At 45.8% G+C, this 16,073-nt stretch overlaps 1 protein-coding gene and 2 long non-coding RNA genes across 4 annotated transcripts; 1 reads left to right on the top strand and 2 right to left on the bottom strand.

Annotated features, from left to right (window-relative positions):
- Window positions 1-2,736: 2,736 nt before the first annotated feature.
- On the bottom strand, window positions 2,737-5,514 carry LOC139702922 (uncharacterized). The gene is made up of 2 exons (XR_011705477.1): window positions 5,279-5,514; window positions 2,737-4,371 (listed from the first exon to the last, which is right to left on the bottom strand). It is a non-coding gene; the product is annotated as an uncharacterized lncRNA (long non-coding RNA).
- Window positions 4,649-7,304, top strand: Znf688 (zinc finger protein 688). Of its 2 annotated transcripts, XM_027948786.3 has the most exons (3): window positions 4,650-5,118; window positions 5,424-5,537; window positions 6,169-7,304. In XM_027948786.3, the coding sequence occupies exons 1-3, from the start codon at window positions 4,923-4,925 to the stop codon at window positions 6,687-6,689; spliced, it is 831 nt and encodes a 276-aa protein (XP_027804587.1). In that variant the 5' UTR covers window positions 4,650-4,922; the 3' UTR covers window positions 6,690-7,304. The 2 variants fall into 2 exon arrangements, with proteins under 2 accessions (XP_027804588.1, XP_027804587.1); XM_027948787.3 differs by lacking the exon at window positions 5,424-5,537 and having other exon boundaries at window positions 4,649-5,118.
- Window positions 7,305-9,737: 2,433 nt separating this feature from the next.
- Window positions 9,738-15,678, bottom strand: LOC139702923 (uncharacterized). The gene is made up of 2 exons (XR_011705478.1): window positions 15,442-15,678; window positions 9,738-10,163 (listed from the first exon to the last, which is right to left on the bottom strand). It is a non-coding gene; the product is annotated as an uncharacterized lncRNA (long non-coding RNA).
- Window positions 15,679-16,073: the final 395 nt, after the last annotated feature.

Below are 16,073 nucleotides of genomic sequence, written 5' to 3'. Positions count from 1 at the left end.
TGGTGGCCAGCCGGCCTGTCCCCTGTCTATACCCGACAGAGGTGGCGGATGGAACAAAGGACACCTATCGCTGGGTGTGGTAGCTCACACCCTAGTCCCAGCCGCTCTGGGGCAGAAAGATGGCTTGAGTCCAGGAGTTTGAGAGGCTAGCCTGGGAAACAGCCAGACCCTGACTCAAAAATAGAGAAATAAGGAGACTCATTTCTTCACTTTGCACCGCTGACCACAATGAGCGCAGGGAGGCACCGCCAGAGCTCAGGCCATAAAACCTGAATGTAACCATGAACAGGTGGGATGGCAGAAGTCCTACCAAAAGCCAGAATGTATTGCACCCATAACAGCCAGTGGAGGCCAGAAAATAGAAATTGACTGAAAAGGCCCTAGTATTATCTACAGTGAGGAACATTAAACAAGAATGTGAGGTTGGGCCTGAACTTGGGCAGGCAGGAGCGCCTGCCAAGAGTGGCTCCAGGGCCAGTGGGTCTTATTTGTTTTCTCCAGTGACCAGCCCCAAGCTCGGCAAGCAGTCTTCCGGCATCTTCCTGCCTGACTGCAAGAATGTTCCAAGTGGGAGGATGAAGGTATCTGCACTGACAGTCCATCTCTACTAGCCACCAAGATGGCCCATCTTGACTAAAACGCAAAGAGGAAAACACTGAATCTAGGAAGCAGAGGTTACAACCCAGGGAGACCCTGGGTGATAGATGAGGCCCAGTCCAGTCTGGAGAGAGGAATGAGACTCAGGGAAGGAGGTTTCCAAAGGGGGGAAATATGGATTTGAGAGCTGATGCTACTATCCTTAATAATTTGGAACAACTTAAAGGAGAAGGAGTAGATAACACAAGGAGGGGAGGTAATTAGAAGCCTCAAACAATTGAATAAGAAAGGAAACAACAAGCACATACAGAGAATATTTACAAAGATTTCATTAAGTGTGTTGGGAATAGAGGTGAGAAAGGGGCTGGAATCTAAAGCAGCAAGTATGGAGAAAGATTCTCTCCTTGACCAAACTGAGCAATTTCTCCATTAGCTCAGCCTTGTACTATAAACACTGACATAGTTTCTAACAGCTCCAGACCACACTCACAGGGTGATCCCACCAACCCCTTAAAGTTCCTGCCTGAGAAAATTCAAGGCTGCCAAAAGAATCTGTGGGCTGGGGATGTGGCTCAAGCGGTAACACGCTTGCCTGGCATGTGTGGGGCACTGGGTTCGATCCTCAGCACCACATAAAAATAAAAGATGTTGTGTCCACAGAAAACTAAAAAATAAATATTAAAAAAAAATTCTCTCTCCTCTCTCTTTAAAAAAAAAAAAAAAAGAATCTACTGTGTGTTCCAGCCAACATCTGGAGACAGGGGACTTTCGCCCAGCCTTTGTGGGAGGGTAGGAGCTTAACTTTAATAAGCATCAGTTAAATCTTGTTAGCAAACCCAGGCATGTTTCACATGGACCAGCAGCCCCTTCCTGATCCCTTCATTCCCCTCTTTAAAGTGCTCAGTGGCAGCTGTACAAACCAAAGTTGAGTTCAGCTCACATTGGGCTCCTTTCCTCACTGCAGTAGTGTATTACAGATTAAAATCTATCTTTACTACTTTAGTACCTAGTTTTGATTTGTGATAGCATCACAGCAGGATTCCCTAGATAATGATAAAAATTGGTATATCAAAAAACAGCAGCCAGCACATAATCCCAGCATCCCAACAGTTTTAGGAGGTTGTGGTAGGAGGATTGAAAGTTAGAGGCCAGCCTCAGCAATTCAGTGGGACCTTGTCTCAAAATAAAAAGGGCTGGGGTGTAGTTCAGTGGTAAAGTGCCCCTGGGTTCAATACCCTGTATCCCACCCCACCCCCACCCCACCAAATTAAAGTTCTAAAAGAAACAACTCAGAGCATTAAAAATGTATTGACCCAACATGGGAAGATGAAAATGTTCTGGAGATAGTTGGAGTAATGGTTGCACAACGTGAATCTACACTTAAAATGGTTAACTTTGTTACATATATCACAATTTATAAAAAAGAGGAGTGAAATCCTAATATATGCTACAAAATGGATTTACCTTGAAATTAAGTAAAATAAGTCAGATTATGGGGCTGGGGCTGTAGCTCAGTGGTAGAGCATTTGCCTAGCATGCATGAGGCACTGGGTTCAATCCTCAGCACCACATAAAAAAATAAAGGAAAGGCATTCTGTCCATCTACAACTACAAAAAATAAAAATAAAAAAAAGTCAAATTATAAAAAAGGGCAATTATCATATGACTCTATTTATATGAAACATTTAGAACAGACAAATTCAAACATGCACAGAGTAGATTAGAGGTGACCAAGGGCTGGAGGGAGAGGAGAGGAATGGGAATTGACTGCTCAATGGATTCTGGATTTCCTTTTGGACTCAAGAAAACATTTTGGAACTATATAGTAATAATGGTTGCATAACATTGTAAAAGTATTAAATGCTGCCGGACTGTAAACTTTAAAATGATTAAAGTGGCAAATTAAACTACCAAACTGAGCTGGTACAGTGGTGCATGCCTATAATCCCAGCGGCTTGGGAGGCTGAGGTAAGAGGATCGTGAGTTCAAAACCATCCTCAGCAATTTACCAAGGCCCTAAGCAACTCAAGTGAGACCTTGTCTCTAAATAAAATGGAGGGGGGTGTGGCTCAGTGGTTAAGCATCCCTGGGTTCAAACTCCAGTACTAAAAAAAAAAAAATAGAACTGGACACTTTAAATGGGTGGATTGTACAGTCAGCAAATTGTATTTCAATAAAGTTGTTAAACAACAACAAAAAAAACCCTATACACAAATGTTTATAGCAGCACTATTCACAATAGCCAAAAGGTAGAAATTCAGATGTCCATCAACTAATGAATGGATAAATGAATTTATATAAAATATCGAGAAAAAGCAGTTCCATAGAGACAGCAGATTAGTGGTTGTCAGGGGCTGGGTGGAGAAGGAGAGGATGGAAGAGGCTGCTAAATGGGTGGGATGTTTCCTTATGGGGTGATAAAAACACCAAAGTGATGATAGTGGTATATTGTGTGGTATATTGTGAATGTCCTAAGTACCACGGAACAGGAAGGCTTAAAATGGTTAGTCTATCTATTTTATCTATGTATTTTACCACAATAAAAGTTTTGACTGTATGGGAAATAGGTTCTGGTGTTCTGCAAGGCATGTTAACTCCAGATAACGATAATTGTACTGTATGTTTCAAAAAGAAGAATTCTTCTTTCTAGGTTTTTTGAAATATGCAGTACAATAATTCACTGTTGTGAATGTTTTCACTACAAAGAAACAATAGATACTTGAGGGGATGGATATGCTTATCCTGATTTGAATATTACACAACGTCTACATGTATCAAAACATCAGACAGTATTCCCCAAACGTGCAATATTAACGTGTCAATTTTAAAAAGTGGGGCTGGGGTTGTGGCTCAGTGGTAGAGCACTACAACTAAAAAATAAATATTAAAAAAAAAAATGACCGGAAAGGGTACACAAGGAAACATTCAGAGGTGACATCCATGTCCCAGTCTTGTTTTGGGTAACAGTTACATTTGTTAAAACTCAAGGAATCTTACATCGAAGATTTGGGTATTTTACTGTATGTATATTATAACTCAAATTAATAAAGAGAAATCGTTTCCTTCAAGAAATGGGGGTTGTGGCTCAAGTGGCAGAGCACTTGCCTTGCTCATGTGAGGCACTGGGTTTGATCACATCACCACATAAAAATAAATAAAGATATTGTGTCCATCTATAATTAAAAATTTTTTAAAAATAAAAAAAAAAGAAAAGAAATAGGGGGAGTTTAAAGTACTCCTCTTTACATAACAAACCTGGTTATATTACTTCTTTTCTTTTGCAGTATTGGGGGTTAAACCCACCGGTGCTCTACAACTGAGTTACATCCCCAGCCCCTTTATTTTTTGCTTTGAGACAGGAGCTCGCTAAGTTGTTGAGGCTGGCCTCGAACTTGCGATCCTCCGGCCCCAGCCTCCGGTGTATCTGGAATTACAGGCATATCCCAGAGCCAGGGCAAGCGGAATCTCGCATATACAAAGGGTCCTGTTGGCTCCGCAGCTGTAAACACATGCTGTTTTCTACCTGGACCGCTGTATCCAGGTTTTGCTACAGTGTCTTCCCGCAAGAGCTGGGGTCCAGATTCTAGATCCCGCTGCTGAAAGGTACGGGGGAAACCGTGGTGGACCAATTCTCAGGCACCAAAGCCGCCAAGGTTCTTCTTGAGCTCCAGTCCGCCTAAGGCAAGATTCAGGTTCTGTTTCAAACGCCCGGCCGATCCGGACCAATCACAGCGCAGCTTCTTCCTGCGGTTACAGCCAATCATCAACCGCTGTCTGTTGTGGGTACAGAGAGGTGGAGTGAGCTGCGTCCATCTTTCTTGAGGGCAAGAAAGTTTTCCTCGACTTTCCAGTCAGTCCTCCTGCCACACCAAAAGAAGGGGCCCCGGGGACAAGGAGGGCCGGGAAAACTCCTGAAGCAGCCATTATATTTCAGGGCAAATGAGACGCTGATGCCAGAGAAGCCAGAAAGCGCCATATTTGATATGCTTAAAAGAAACGGCGCCCTCAAGAACAACCAGTGGCAACTGAAGCCAAATTGTCGCCATATTTTCTGAAGGCACCTTCCGGGTCCTTTAACCCGGGTGTCTATGTCCAAGCGGCCATGAAGTGAATAAACACCAAGGAGTTTTATTTGTCCCCATCCCCGAATCCCTAGTAGCTAGTCCCTACTATTTCGGTTCCCATTCCCGGCAGCGTTCGGACGCCGAGGCTGGGCGGGGCCCGGGCCTGGGCAACCCTTCCCGTGGACGAAGAAAGCTGAGGCCAGGAGCCGGGAGGCGGTGGCCTCAGGGACTAGGCTGCCGCTACTCGGGGTTGGAAACCCCATGGCGCCGCCCCCAGCCCAGCTCCTGGCGCTGAGACCCAGGGAGACCCGGCCAGGTTGCAGGGAGCCCGGGGCCGTGAGCTTCGCGGACGTGGCCGTGTACTTCTCCCCGGAGGAGTGGGGGTGCCTGCGGCCCGCGCAGAGGGTGCTGTACCGGGACGTGATGCGCGAGACCTACGGCCACCTGGGCGCGCTCGGTGAGGCCCCTGGCCAGAGCCCCCCTCCTTCACCGGGTTTCCTGGGGGACATGATACAGAAAGACCCAGTGGATCGTGAGCCCTCACCCCGCACTAGTCCACCAACGGCGCCAGCCACCTCCCATTCCCGGGGCTTCAGGTACTCCCCCGGGAGTCTTACCCTTCCGTATCCGCTTCATCCAGAGCATTGCAGACTCTGTTCAGGTTGAGCATAAGTTCTGAGGAGGTGCCCTCACTGTGGCAGGGGGATGCCATCTTCCAGGACAGCCTCTCAGGCCGGCACTGTGATCCCTGTTCTCTCCCAGGATTCCCAGGCCCCAAACCAGCCCTCATCTCTTGGATGGAACAGGAGAGTGAGGCTTGGAGCTCCGCCGCCCAGGATCCTGAGGAGGGGGAAAGCCTGGGAGGAGCTCTGAGAGGTGAGGGGTTGTCCCAGGTCTCCTCCCATCCCCCCCTTGATACTCTTCCTAGCAAAGTTTTCTTTCAGGTCCTCAATCCGAACATCTCTAATGAAAGAACCAACCTATGTTGGATACTAGAAGAGGAAAGAAGGCAGACCTAGTACAAGTTTGCAGAACTTGAGACAGTAGTCATGTTGATGCCAGGAGCCCAAGTCCAAGACTCAGGTTTCCAAGTCCCTCTGATAGAAAACACCATTCTCCCCTTTTCAAGAACAACTCAAATGTCCTTAACAATGGAAGTGGCTTCCGGTCTACTTTTTCACATTTCTCAAGCAAGCCAAAGTGGTATCAGGGAAAATACTGGTAATTGATTAACTTGGGTCTTTTTCCCTCATCAACCCCCAGGGAAGTGAACTGGAGCAAAGTGCTGACTATGCATTATTCATTTAATCCTCCCATGGATCTTATGAAGTCAAGAAACCATTATTGTTTCCATTTGACACATGAGGAAGGAGATCTGTTCACCTTCCACCAAAGGTTAATTACTGGCAGTATTTTTTTTCAGCACTTCATAAGTAAAAAGCAACCTATAACCTGAGATGATTTATGCAAAAGTGTTTTAAAATGTACCTTAATACCTGTTTCCCAGGAGACATCCCAAACAAGGAGAAGTTGGAACCCAAGGAAGGTCCTGCGGCCAGAAGAAGAGGGATGACTCCTGGGAAGGAGCAGCATGAAGAGTTTGTTAAACACAACCCTGACTCCACTACTAGCAAGGCCTCTGCGAGAGCACAGCTGCCCGTGAAAGTTGCCTGGGATGAGACGGCACGTGCACAGTCCCCAGTACTCGTGGCCAGTGTGGATGCTCAGGCAAACCAGCGGCGTCATGTATGTGCAGACTGCGGCCGCCGCTTCACCTACCCGTCGCTGCTGGTCAGCCATCGGCGCATGCACTCCGGCGAGCGGCCCTTCCCCTGCCCTGAATGTGGCATGCGCTTCAAGAGGAAGTTCGCGGTGGAAGCTCACCAGTGGATCCATCGCTCCTGCTCTGGGGGGCGGCGGGGCCGGAGGCCTGGCATCCGGGCTGTGCCTCGGGCCCCAGTCCGAGGTGACCGGGACCCGCCAGTGCTCTTCCGGCACTACCCAGACATCTTCGAGGAATGCGGGTGAGCAGCTCCCACCAGCTGGACTTCAACTTCACCTTGGCACTGACTGAACCCTGAGGTTGGCTCCAGAGTCAGGGATTTGGGAACTGATATTCATCCCTTGTGCTTCCCTCAAGGATCCCTCAAGTTTCCAAACTTGTAAAAAAGAAAAGTGCCTGTAAAGATCTAAACAGATTAAAACTGATATCCCTCTCCCAGTGTTCTGTTAAAAAAAAAAAAAAAGGGTGTGGGGAGTAAGAGGCTGGACTTTTCTCAGTGTTATCTCAGTAGCAGGTGCAACTGAGACCTTGCCATCATCTCAGGAAACATCCACTGACTCCCTGTCTACTTCAGAGGTAAATGCTGAGGCCTGGGGAGAGAGGCCTGCAGGCAGACATGGTCCCCCAGGATGTAGGGCAGGTGGACTGGTGCATGAGTACAGATGCATGTGGCCCAAATCTGTTCTCTGAAAATTGCCCCAGGGCACTTCTGGTAAGTCATATGCCCTCCCTGAGCCTCAGTTCCCTCATCTGTAAGAGGAAGATTAATATCTACCTCAAAGGGTTGCTGTGAAGATTGAAATTTTAACAAGATAATATGTATGACATAGTCAATGTGCAATAAACATTTGTTAAAAAGACTGAGTTATTGTCAACATTTTACACTTTACAAAGTGTAAAGAAGAGTTGGTTGTGGTGGTGCACATCTGTAATGCCAGCTGTACCAGCTACTTGAAAAGCTGTGACAAGAGGAAGTCAAGTTTGAGGCCAGCCTTGACAACTTAGCAAGATCCCGTCTTAAAAAAAAGAAAGAAAGAAAAGAGGGCTGGGGTTGTGGCTCAGTGGTAGAGCACTCGCCTAGCATGTGTGAGGCCCTGGGTTTGATCCTCAGCACCACATATAGATAAATAAATAAAGGCGTTGTGACCATCTACAACTAAATTTTTTTTTTAAAGGAGCTAGGGTTGGATAAAATGGCACACATCTATAATCCTAGCAACTTTGGGAAGCTGAAGCAGGAGGATGTAAAGTTCCATGCCAGCCAGGGCAACTTAGTGAGACCCTGTCTCAAAAAGTAAAAAGGACTGGGGATGTAGCTCATTGGTAAAGTGCTTGCCATTGGGTTCAATCTTCAGTAAGGGGGTTGGTAGGGGTGGGGATAGAAGGAAATAAAAAGAAAAAAGAAAGAAGTCAGGCATGGTGGTGCATGCCTATAATCTTTCTTTTCTTCCTCCTTCCTTTCTTTGAAGTACTAGGGATTGAACCCGGAACCTACAGCCTCCCACAAGCCAGGCAAGTGCTCTACCACTAAGCTACATCCCCAACTCTTCAAAAAAAAAACAAAAAAACTTAAGGGTCTGGAGATATAGAGCATGTTCGACCCCCAATACCAAAAGAAGGAGAAGGAGGAGGAGAGGTGGGAGAGAAGAAGCAGCTTGCTAAGGAGGGCATGGATACCAACAGCCATGTTTTGCAAATATGTAAACTTAAGGTCAGATTTAGTGACTTAGTGATGCTCTCCAGGTTTGATTGTTATTCCACAGTAAGGCTGGAAACAGACATTGAGCCCCAGTATTTCTGCCATTTCTGAGAAGTCAGATCTGGGGCTCAGGATACAGGACCTAGCCCAACCTGCCTGGGGACTGTGTGCAGAAAATTAAGCACCCCAGCAAAGCTAGTGCCCATTTTCACTCCAAAGATGCAGCCAATATTCAGTGACTGTGTTGAAAGCTTTCTTTGGAGAGACTGGGTGGTAAGGGAATTCCAAGATGAGGAAAGAAGACCTTATTCATTCATTCATTCGTTCATTCATTCATTCAGCAAAGACTATCTGAGGCCTACTGTGGGTTTTGTGCTGGGCTCTGGGGGTCACAGCTCACCCAGGTTGCACATGGAATGTGGAAGAAAGTGATTGGGGCAGATACCACCTAACCCAGCCTACCTGATGATAAGCCAGGAAATGCTGCTGGGAGAACTGTCCTTGCTTACCATGGCATGAGGAAGAACTGGTGTGGGGAGAGGTTCTCCAGCAGAGGAAGCAGCAAAGGAGGCTTGTTTCACAAAAATGATAGAAAAGGGACACAATGTGGGGCAAGGTTAAGAGCATTGGCTCTAGACAGACTGGTTCAGCTTTTGACTCACCTGCTTTTTGCGACGCAATCCTGGGCAAATCATTGCTTGCCCAAGTGCATCAGTTTCTTTGTCTCTAAAAACCTGGAAATAACAACATGTATCTCATAAGATTGGTATAAGGAGCCGGGTGTGGTGATGCATGCCTGTCGTCTGGGCAGCTAGGGAAGCTGAGCCAGGATTGCAAGCTCAAAGCCAGCCTCCTCAACTTAGTGAGGCCCTAAGCAATTCAGTAAGACACTGTCTTTAAATAAAATATACAAAGGGCTGAGATGTGACTCAGTAGTTAAGCACCCCTAGGTTCAATCCCTAGTACAAAACAAAAACAACAACAACAAAAACACCAAACCAAACCAAAACAACAACAACAAACAAATTGATGCCAGGAGCCATCCATGAAATGTGCGTGAACCCAATCATCATGGAAGTCATTAGGTAGGAAAGTCTAGAATCTGGGAACTCCCAGAGGCACTCATGCTGGTTCTGAGACTGCCCAAAACATGGAAATTCCTACTTAGCTCTGCCAGGTTCAGCACTGCTCTGGAATTGGGGTGACCCTCTGGAGCTACATAGCCACACAGCCTCTCAGAGATGGGTGTAACTCGCCAAGATGCCAGTCAACCTGTTTGCTGCAAATCCCCTGCCACAAGACTCCCCCACTGAAACCCTCCCCTGCTTCTGATGTTCTCCCTTAAATAAAGGACCAGAGCCATTTTCTAGTTCTTCAGTTCCAGCTCCTACCAGGACTGGAAGACCTATCAGGTGCTCTGCTTTTTAAAACTAATTTCTGGCTCTGGGTCTCTTAATTCTTCACTAGTTATTTAAGGCTTTCATTTTCTCAGGTGGCTCATCACCTCTTGAGCAGAAAACTATACTGGTGGGGTGCTGGTCACCCTGTGATAAATTGGTATAAAGATTATAAATAATGGAGTCTTGCACATTGGTGGTTTTTTGTTTTGTTTTTATTTTGATTTGTTTTTGTTTTGCAGTAGTAGGGATCAAACTCAGGGCCTTGCACATGCTAGGGAATGCTCTACCACCAAGCTATACCCCTAGCCCCTACCCCCTTTTTTTGGTGGAGTCTCACTACTGTGCCCAGATTAGTCTCAAATTCCTTGAGTCAAGCAATTCTCTGACCCAGCTTCCCCAGGATCTGGCTTCACATTAGCGTTTAATAAGCATTGGTTATTGTTATTACAAAATAATATGTGGGAGGACCTCGAAGAGACTTGGGCAGGTCTTCTGAATCTAGGAAGGCTTCCCAGAGGAGGTGGAGCACACCGGACTTGAAGAATGACAAAGTTTTCAATAGACTAGGTAGACCTGCATGTGGAATGGTCAGCAGTTCCACTTGACTAAAACATGAAGACCTAGAATGGAATAAGGGAAAACAGGCAGCTGAGGGATGGGGTCACGTTTTAATCAGCTTTGTGTCACTGTGACTGAAAGACCCGAAGAGAACAATGTAGGGGAGGAAAAATTTATTTTGGCTGAAAATTTCAGAGGTTCAGTCCATGGCTGACCAACTCCATAGCTCGTACCCAAGTGAGGCAGAATGTTAAGGCGGAAGGGCCTGGTGGAGGACAGCAGCTGAGACATGACAGCCAGGAAGGAGAGATGGAGAAAAGGGGACGGGGGAGAGAAAGAGGGAGAGGGAGGGAGAGAGGAAGTGTTCTGTTCAGGTTGAAAGTAAATACCCTAAAGTTAAGCACCCAGTGACCTATATCTTGCAGCCACATCCTACCTATCATTATGCTGCAGGGACAAACGAGGCAAGGCACCGAAGATAGCAGGAAACAGTTGTATTTGGCTGCAGCCAGGTTCAGAGGGCACAGCTTTTGCTGTCATCAGTCAATCCCCTGAACCCCGAGTTCAGGGAGTTTCAGAGTTTATACCCAGCATGTAAGGAGAGGGGCTCAGAAGTTCACAGTCTGCAGAAGTTCACATAAAAGCAGCTTTTTCTTTCACTATTTTGGGCAAGTTAACCTTTCAAGGACAACACCTGAGAAGGGGAGAGCTTCTTCTCCCCTTCTTTCCTCCCCTGCCAGCTGTTACCATGGAGCCCAATTGGTAACTTCTCTTATCTTAAAAATGTAGACGTCTCTGTGAAGCCCAGCTCAAGGGCAGAGGCCTTGTTTGCACATTTCTTCAAAGTACTATACTGGATATTGAAAGGAAAGTGACCACAACACTCGGAGCAACCAAGAGATCTTTATTGCAGCAATGCAAAAGAGGAGAAAAAGAGAGAGAAAGAAAGAGTGGGGAAAGAGAGAAGAAAGGGGGGGAGCAGAGAGAGAGAGAAGAGGAGAGGAGAGAGTGAGAGGGAGAACTGAAGCAAGAGAAGAAAGAGCAAGAGCAAGAGAGAGGGGCCCGGTGGGAGGGAGTTTTTATAGCCCAAATCTAATGGGGTCTCTGGGTCTGTAAGCTGCCTTGTTGGCCTACAGTGATTAGATCATACTGTAGTGTCATCTTCTGCCTTCAGGCAGACGGGGCAGGGGTTAGATGTGGGTTTCCGTTGCACCAGACTGGTGGGGGTTGAGTGTTCAGCCTTGATGCAAACAGGTGATAAAGGACCAGACAGAGGGGGGCTTGAGTGCGTGGGTTCTCCTGCAGCTAACATTCGTTCAGCCTGCCCTGCAGATAACTTACTTCAGCCTGCCCTGCATCTAACAGATATGTTTGTGAAAACTAATAAGGGGTGTCCAGCACCTGGAGTGCTGGTATCTTCTTAGCCAGTGGCCAAGTAAAACAGGGCGACGGGAAAATAGGAAGTTTATCTTCACTGAACTCTTTTGCAGAGACTCTTTTGCTGATAGTCCTAAAATCACTCTGGGTGAATATTTCTGGAGAAGCCCAGTTAAAGTCTTTTCTAGGGAGAAAGAGGGTGCCACTTCAATTATAATCCAGTTAATCCACATCAGTGGATTAATCCATTGATTAGATTCAAGCTCTCATAATCTAATCATTTTACTTCTGAACCTTCTTGCATTGTCTCACACATGATCTTAGGGGACATCTCATATCTAAGCTATAACAGGTCAATCTGAGAGAATAACCCATCCCAGCAGAAGAGTCTGAAGTTTATTTTGCAGGCACTGAGGAACCATAGGACGTTCCTGAACAAAAGCAGGACTGTTTGATAGGTGTTGTCAGAAGATGTCTTTGCAAAGCATGTGAAGTGAGATTTGTGGAAGAAGCCTAGACCCTACAGATCTGTTGAGGAGCAATAGGAGTTGGAGAGGAAAGGGTCTTGGGGCTGCGGGTTTTGGGATGGAAAGAGTAGGGGGTACAGGGAACAGCAAGTGAACCTTCTGAACTAGGAATGAGTTTGGGAGAGGTACAGAAAAGACACTTGTGTTTGGACCCAAGAGCAGAGTACAGATTTACAGATGGGGTTGGAGAAGGGGAAGGGGCAGGTCACAGAAGCTCTGGTTGCAAGAATGCAAAGTTTGGACTTGATTCTAAATATATCAGGATTGTGTCTGTACAGTGCTATGGATTAAATCCAGGGCCTTGCACATACTTGTCGATTGCTCTACCATTGAGCCATACTCCTCAGTCCCACCTAAACTATTTTTAAGAATATGGTACAGTGGCTATAAATACAGTCATGCTTAGCACAGGGGCTCATTCTGAGGAATGCTGCCTTAGGCCACTTAATTGTTGTGTGAATATCATAGAGTACTTAACTAAGAAGGATTTGACATCACCTGGCAACATAATCCCTTGGGACAGTTGTTGTACTTGCTATGGACTAAAACCTCATCATGTGGCTATACATTCAAATTGTTTTATGACTATCAAAACCATCATGGGCTGGGGCTGTAGATCAGTGGCAAAGCGCTTGCCTAGCATGCATGAGGCACTGGGTTCGATCCTCAGCACCACCTAAAAATTAACAAATAAAATAAAGGCATTTTGTTCAACTACAATTACAACAAAAAATTTAAAACAACAACAACAACAAAGAAATAAAAACCCAATCAGGCTCCAGAACTTCTTCATTTTCCCCAATTAAAATTCTGCACCCATGAAACACTGACTCCATATTCCTCCCTCTCTGCAACTACTGGCAACCACTGTCCCTTTTTGTGTGTGAAGTTGACTCCTGTATGTGCTTCCTGTAAACCACTGGGGGTTTGGGCAGCATGTTAATTAGATCTGATTTGCATTAAACAAACAAACACACTTTGGCTGCTCTGAGAATGAACTACAGAGGAGGATAGAGGAAGGGTGGAGATGGAGAGTTGCAGATGAGGCTAGAGGTTAACAAGAAGCACCTGCTTCCTTCATGGGCTAAACGTGGGGAGCATCAAAGGAGGCTGGAATGATGGTTTCAGGTTTTGGTCGAGTGAAGAGGAAGATGGAGGAGCCAGTTCCTGGGTAGCCCTGGGGTGGGCTTTTAAGCCTCTAAAACTCCTGTGGGTCAGTATTTTAAGCACGGTTTGGTAAGCAGTGGATGCAGTTCTTTCCTTCCCCTCTCCCTCCCCTCCTTTTTCAGTATTGGGGATGGAACTCAGGGCCTCAGACATGCTAGGAAAGCACTCTATCCCTGAGCTACATCCTCAGCCTCATTCTCTCTTTCTGGTACTAGGGATTGAATCCAGTGGTGCTCGACCACTGAGGTACATCCCCAGCCCCCCCTTTTTTTTTTAATCTGAGATAGGGTCTTGCTAAGTTGCCCAAGCTGGCATTGAACTTGAAGTTCTCCTGACTCAGCTTCCTACTTGGGACTACAGACATGTGCCATTACACCTGATTCTTTCTTTCTTCTTCCCTTTTCTTTTCTTTTTCTTTCTTTCTTTTTTTTTTTTTTTTTTTTGGAGTAAGAGTCTCACCTAGGTTGGTCCCCAAATCATGGGCTCAAGGGATCCTCCTGCTTCAGCATCCCAAATAGCTGGGACAACAGGCATATACCACTACATCTGGCCTTAGGTTTCTTTCTGAAGACTGCCCTGTATCTTAAATATGTTAAAGGGACTCTCTAAGGGACATGGAGGAAAATTCTTATTTTTCCCCCATAGGGCATTTCGTGGGAATACTGTTCCACAGAATATAGTCAGAGAAAGCTGAGGCCCAGAGATAGGAGGGAACTTACTGAAGGTCACACAGTTGAGTCAGTGGCAGAGACAAGTCTGAAACCTAAACCTCCTGATTTCTCATTTCTTTTTTTTTTTTTTAATTTTTTAAAGAGAGAGAGAGAATTTTTTAATATTTTTATTTTTTAGCTTTTGTGGACACAACATCTTTGTTTGTATGTGGTGCTGAGGATCGAACCCGGGCTGCACGCATGCCAGGCAAGTGTGCCACCACTTGAGCCACAACCCCAGCCCATCATTTCTTTTCACTACAACAGACTGTCACAAAGGATGGATGGGAAAGGCAAAAGGCTAGGCGCCCAGAGACCAGCAAGGAGACCCCAGACTTAAATCTGTAAGGGTCTGAATCAGAGAAGCCCACAGGGCACCTTTTGTTCCTGTCATCCTTCCTCCTGGGCAATTTCACATACCTCCTATACACATGAAACGACTTTCTTCCTCTTTTACATGACCCCTAAATATATCTTTGTTATTTACTTTTCATGGCTTATCATAGCCTATTATTTTTAGCTTTTCTTTTCAGGGTTATAGGACTGTGGAATAGTGCATGAGGCCCGAAGTAGCTTTTCTGATCTTTAGGTCCCTGCTTCTTGCACTACCCCATGTTACTACTCTATCTGGCCTCAAATTCCACTTCTCTCTCGTTGTTGAAAAATTGCCTTCTCTTGGGCTGGGGATGTGGCTCAAGCGGTAGCGCACTCGCCTGGCATGCGTGCGGTCCAGGTTCGATCCTCAGCACCACATACAAACAAAGATGTTGTGTCCGCTGAAAACTGAAAAATAAATATTAAAATTCTCTTTCTTTCTTTCTCTCGCTCTCTTAAAAAAAAAAAAATGCCTTCTCAACTCTGTGTGTTCCAGCATGTGTTCTGGAATCAGATTGCCTGGATTTGAATCCTGGCTCCACTACTCACTAGTTCTGTAGCCTGAAGAAGATAATCTCTGGTCCTTAGCTTCCTGATAAACGAGATTACCTATCTCTGAAGAGTTGTTTAATGAGTTAACCAGAAAGACCACTTAAAGTGTGTGTGTGTGTGTGTGTATTTAAACCAGGAATTGGACCAAGGGGTGTTTAACCACTGAGCCACACCCCCAGCCCTATTTTGTATTTTACTTAGAGATAGGGTCTCATAGAGTTGCTTAGCACCTCGCTTTTGCTGAGGCTGTGTTTGAACTCACGATTCTCCTGCCTCAGCCTCCCAAACTGCTTTGCCACCGTGCCCTGCAGCACTTAAAGTCTTGTACATAGTAAATGACCAATTAAGGTAAACAAATACTACTAATCTCTTTAGTCATATCACAGAACCAAGTTCAGTTTTGTAGAGTGGGCTATTATCTTCTGTCTGGAGAGCCTGGAATTAGGAAATTCAAGGAAGTAAAGCTTTAAAAACAAACAAGGAGCTGGGAATGTAGCTCAGTGGTACGTTTTCCTAACATGATCAAAGCCCTGGGTTCAATCCGTATCACCCACAAAAAAATTGAAAATAAATAAATGAAACAAATGAATCCTGTCGTCCATTAATGCACCTAATTTTTTACACAATCATACCTTAATACACTTAAAATCCAGCTCCTTTTCATATGGTCAGCAGGGGTCAGCATATTCAAAGTGTTCACGTAGCTTTTCTGGCCCACACCTGGAGGAGGCAGTGTGAGGCGCTGGGAAAGGCTGAAGACCTGCAATCACTGAAGGGGTATCTGCCTTTGGCTAACAGCCGGGTTTCAGCTTTCTCTTTTCTCGTTGAACTCCTAAGGCATTGAGAGATATTCAGCCCAGTGTCCTCAGAGCTAGTAAATAAGATTCTGCACAGGAATACTTAAGAAACTGATAATAAAGGAATTGAATAGGAAGTGACGTCACTGAATATTCTTCCGCACCTGGTAAATGAAAATTTTAATAACATTTTAAATGAGGTTGTTTAAAAAAAAAAAAGATCGCTGGTTATACCTTCTTGCAGAAATTGAGGCGGCGGGGGGGGGGGGGGGGCGCACCAGGTTCCCTGACCCCATCTTTTTCCACTTCTGGATCACTCGCCGCCGCCCGCCCTGAGCTCAAACCCGAAGCAACCGGGGCCATATTAACTATGGGCAAGTGGAGCCGCCAAGGGACCCTCAGGAACAGAGGACAGAGTGTTTCTAGGGGGGACAATCCAGGTTACTGACACCAGGTTGACATTCAAG

The sequence above is a fragment of the Marmota flaviventris genome, chromosome 19 (genome assembly GCF_047511675.1).
Source record: "Marmota flaviventris isolate mMarFla1 chromosome 19, mMarFla1.hap1, whole genome shotgun sequence".
Classification (NCBI taxonomy): Eukaryota; Metazoa; Chordata; class Mammalia; order Rodentia; family Sciuridae; genus Marmota; species Marmota flaviventris.
The sequence above is the reverse complement of the archived record's forward strand: the minus strand, read 5'-3'. Positions and strand labels throughout refer to the sequence as shown.

What these genes read in the sequence shown, in the direction of transcription:
- Znf688 (XM_027948786.3), top strand. Translation starts at nt 4,923, where the DNA reads ATGGCGCCGCCCCCAGCCCAGCTCCTGGCGCTGAGACCCAGGGAGACC. An exon ending in CGGCCACCTGGGCGCGCTCG is followed by an intron (nt 5,119 to 5,423) that starts GTGAGGCCCCTG and finishes GTTCTCTCCCAG; the next exon opens with GATTCCCAGGCCCCAAACCA. An exon ending in CCTGGGAGGAGCTCTGAGAG is followed by an intron (nt 5,538 to 6,168) that starts GTGAGGGGTTGT and finishes CCTGTTTCCCAG; the next exon opens with GAGACATCCCAAACAAGGAG.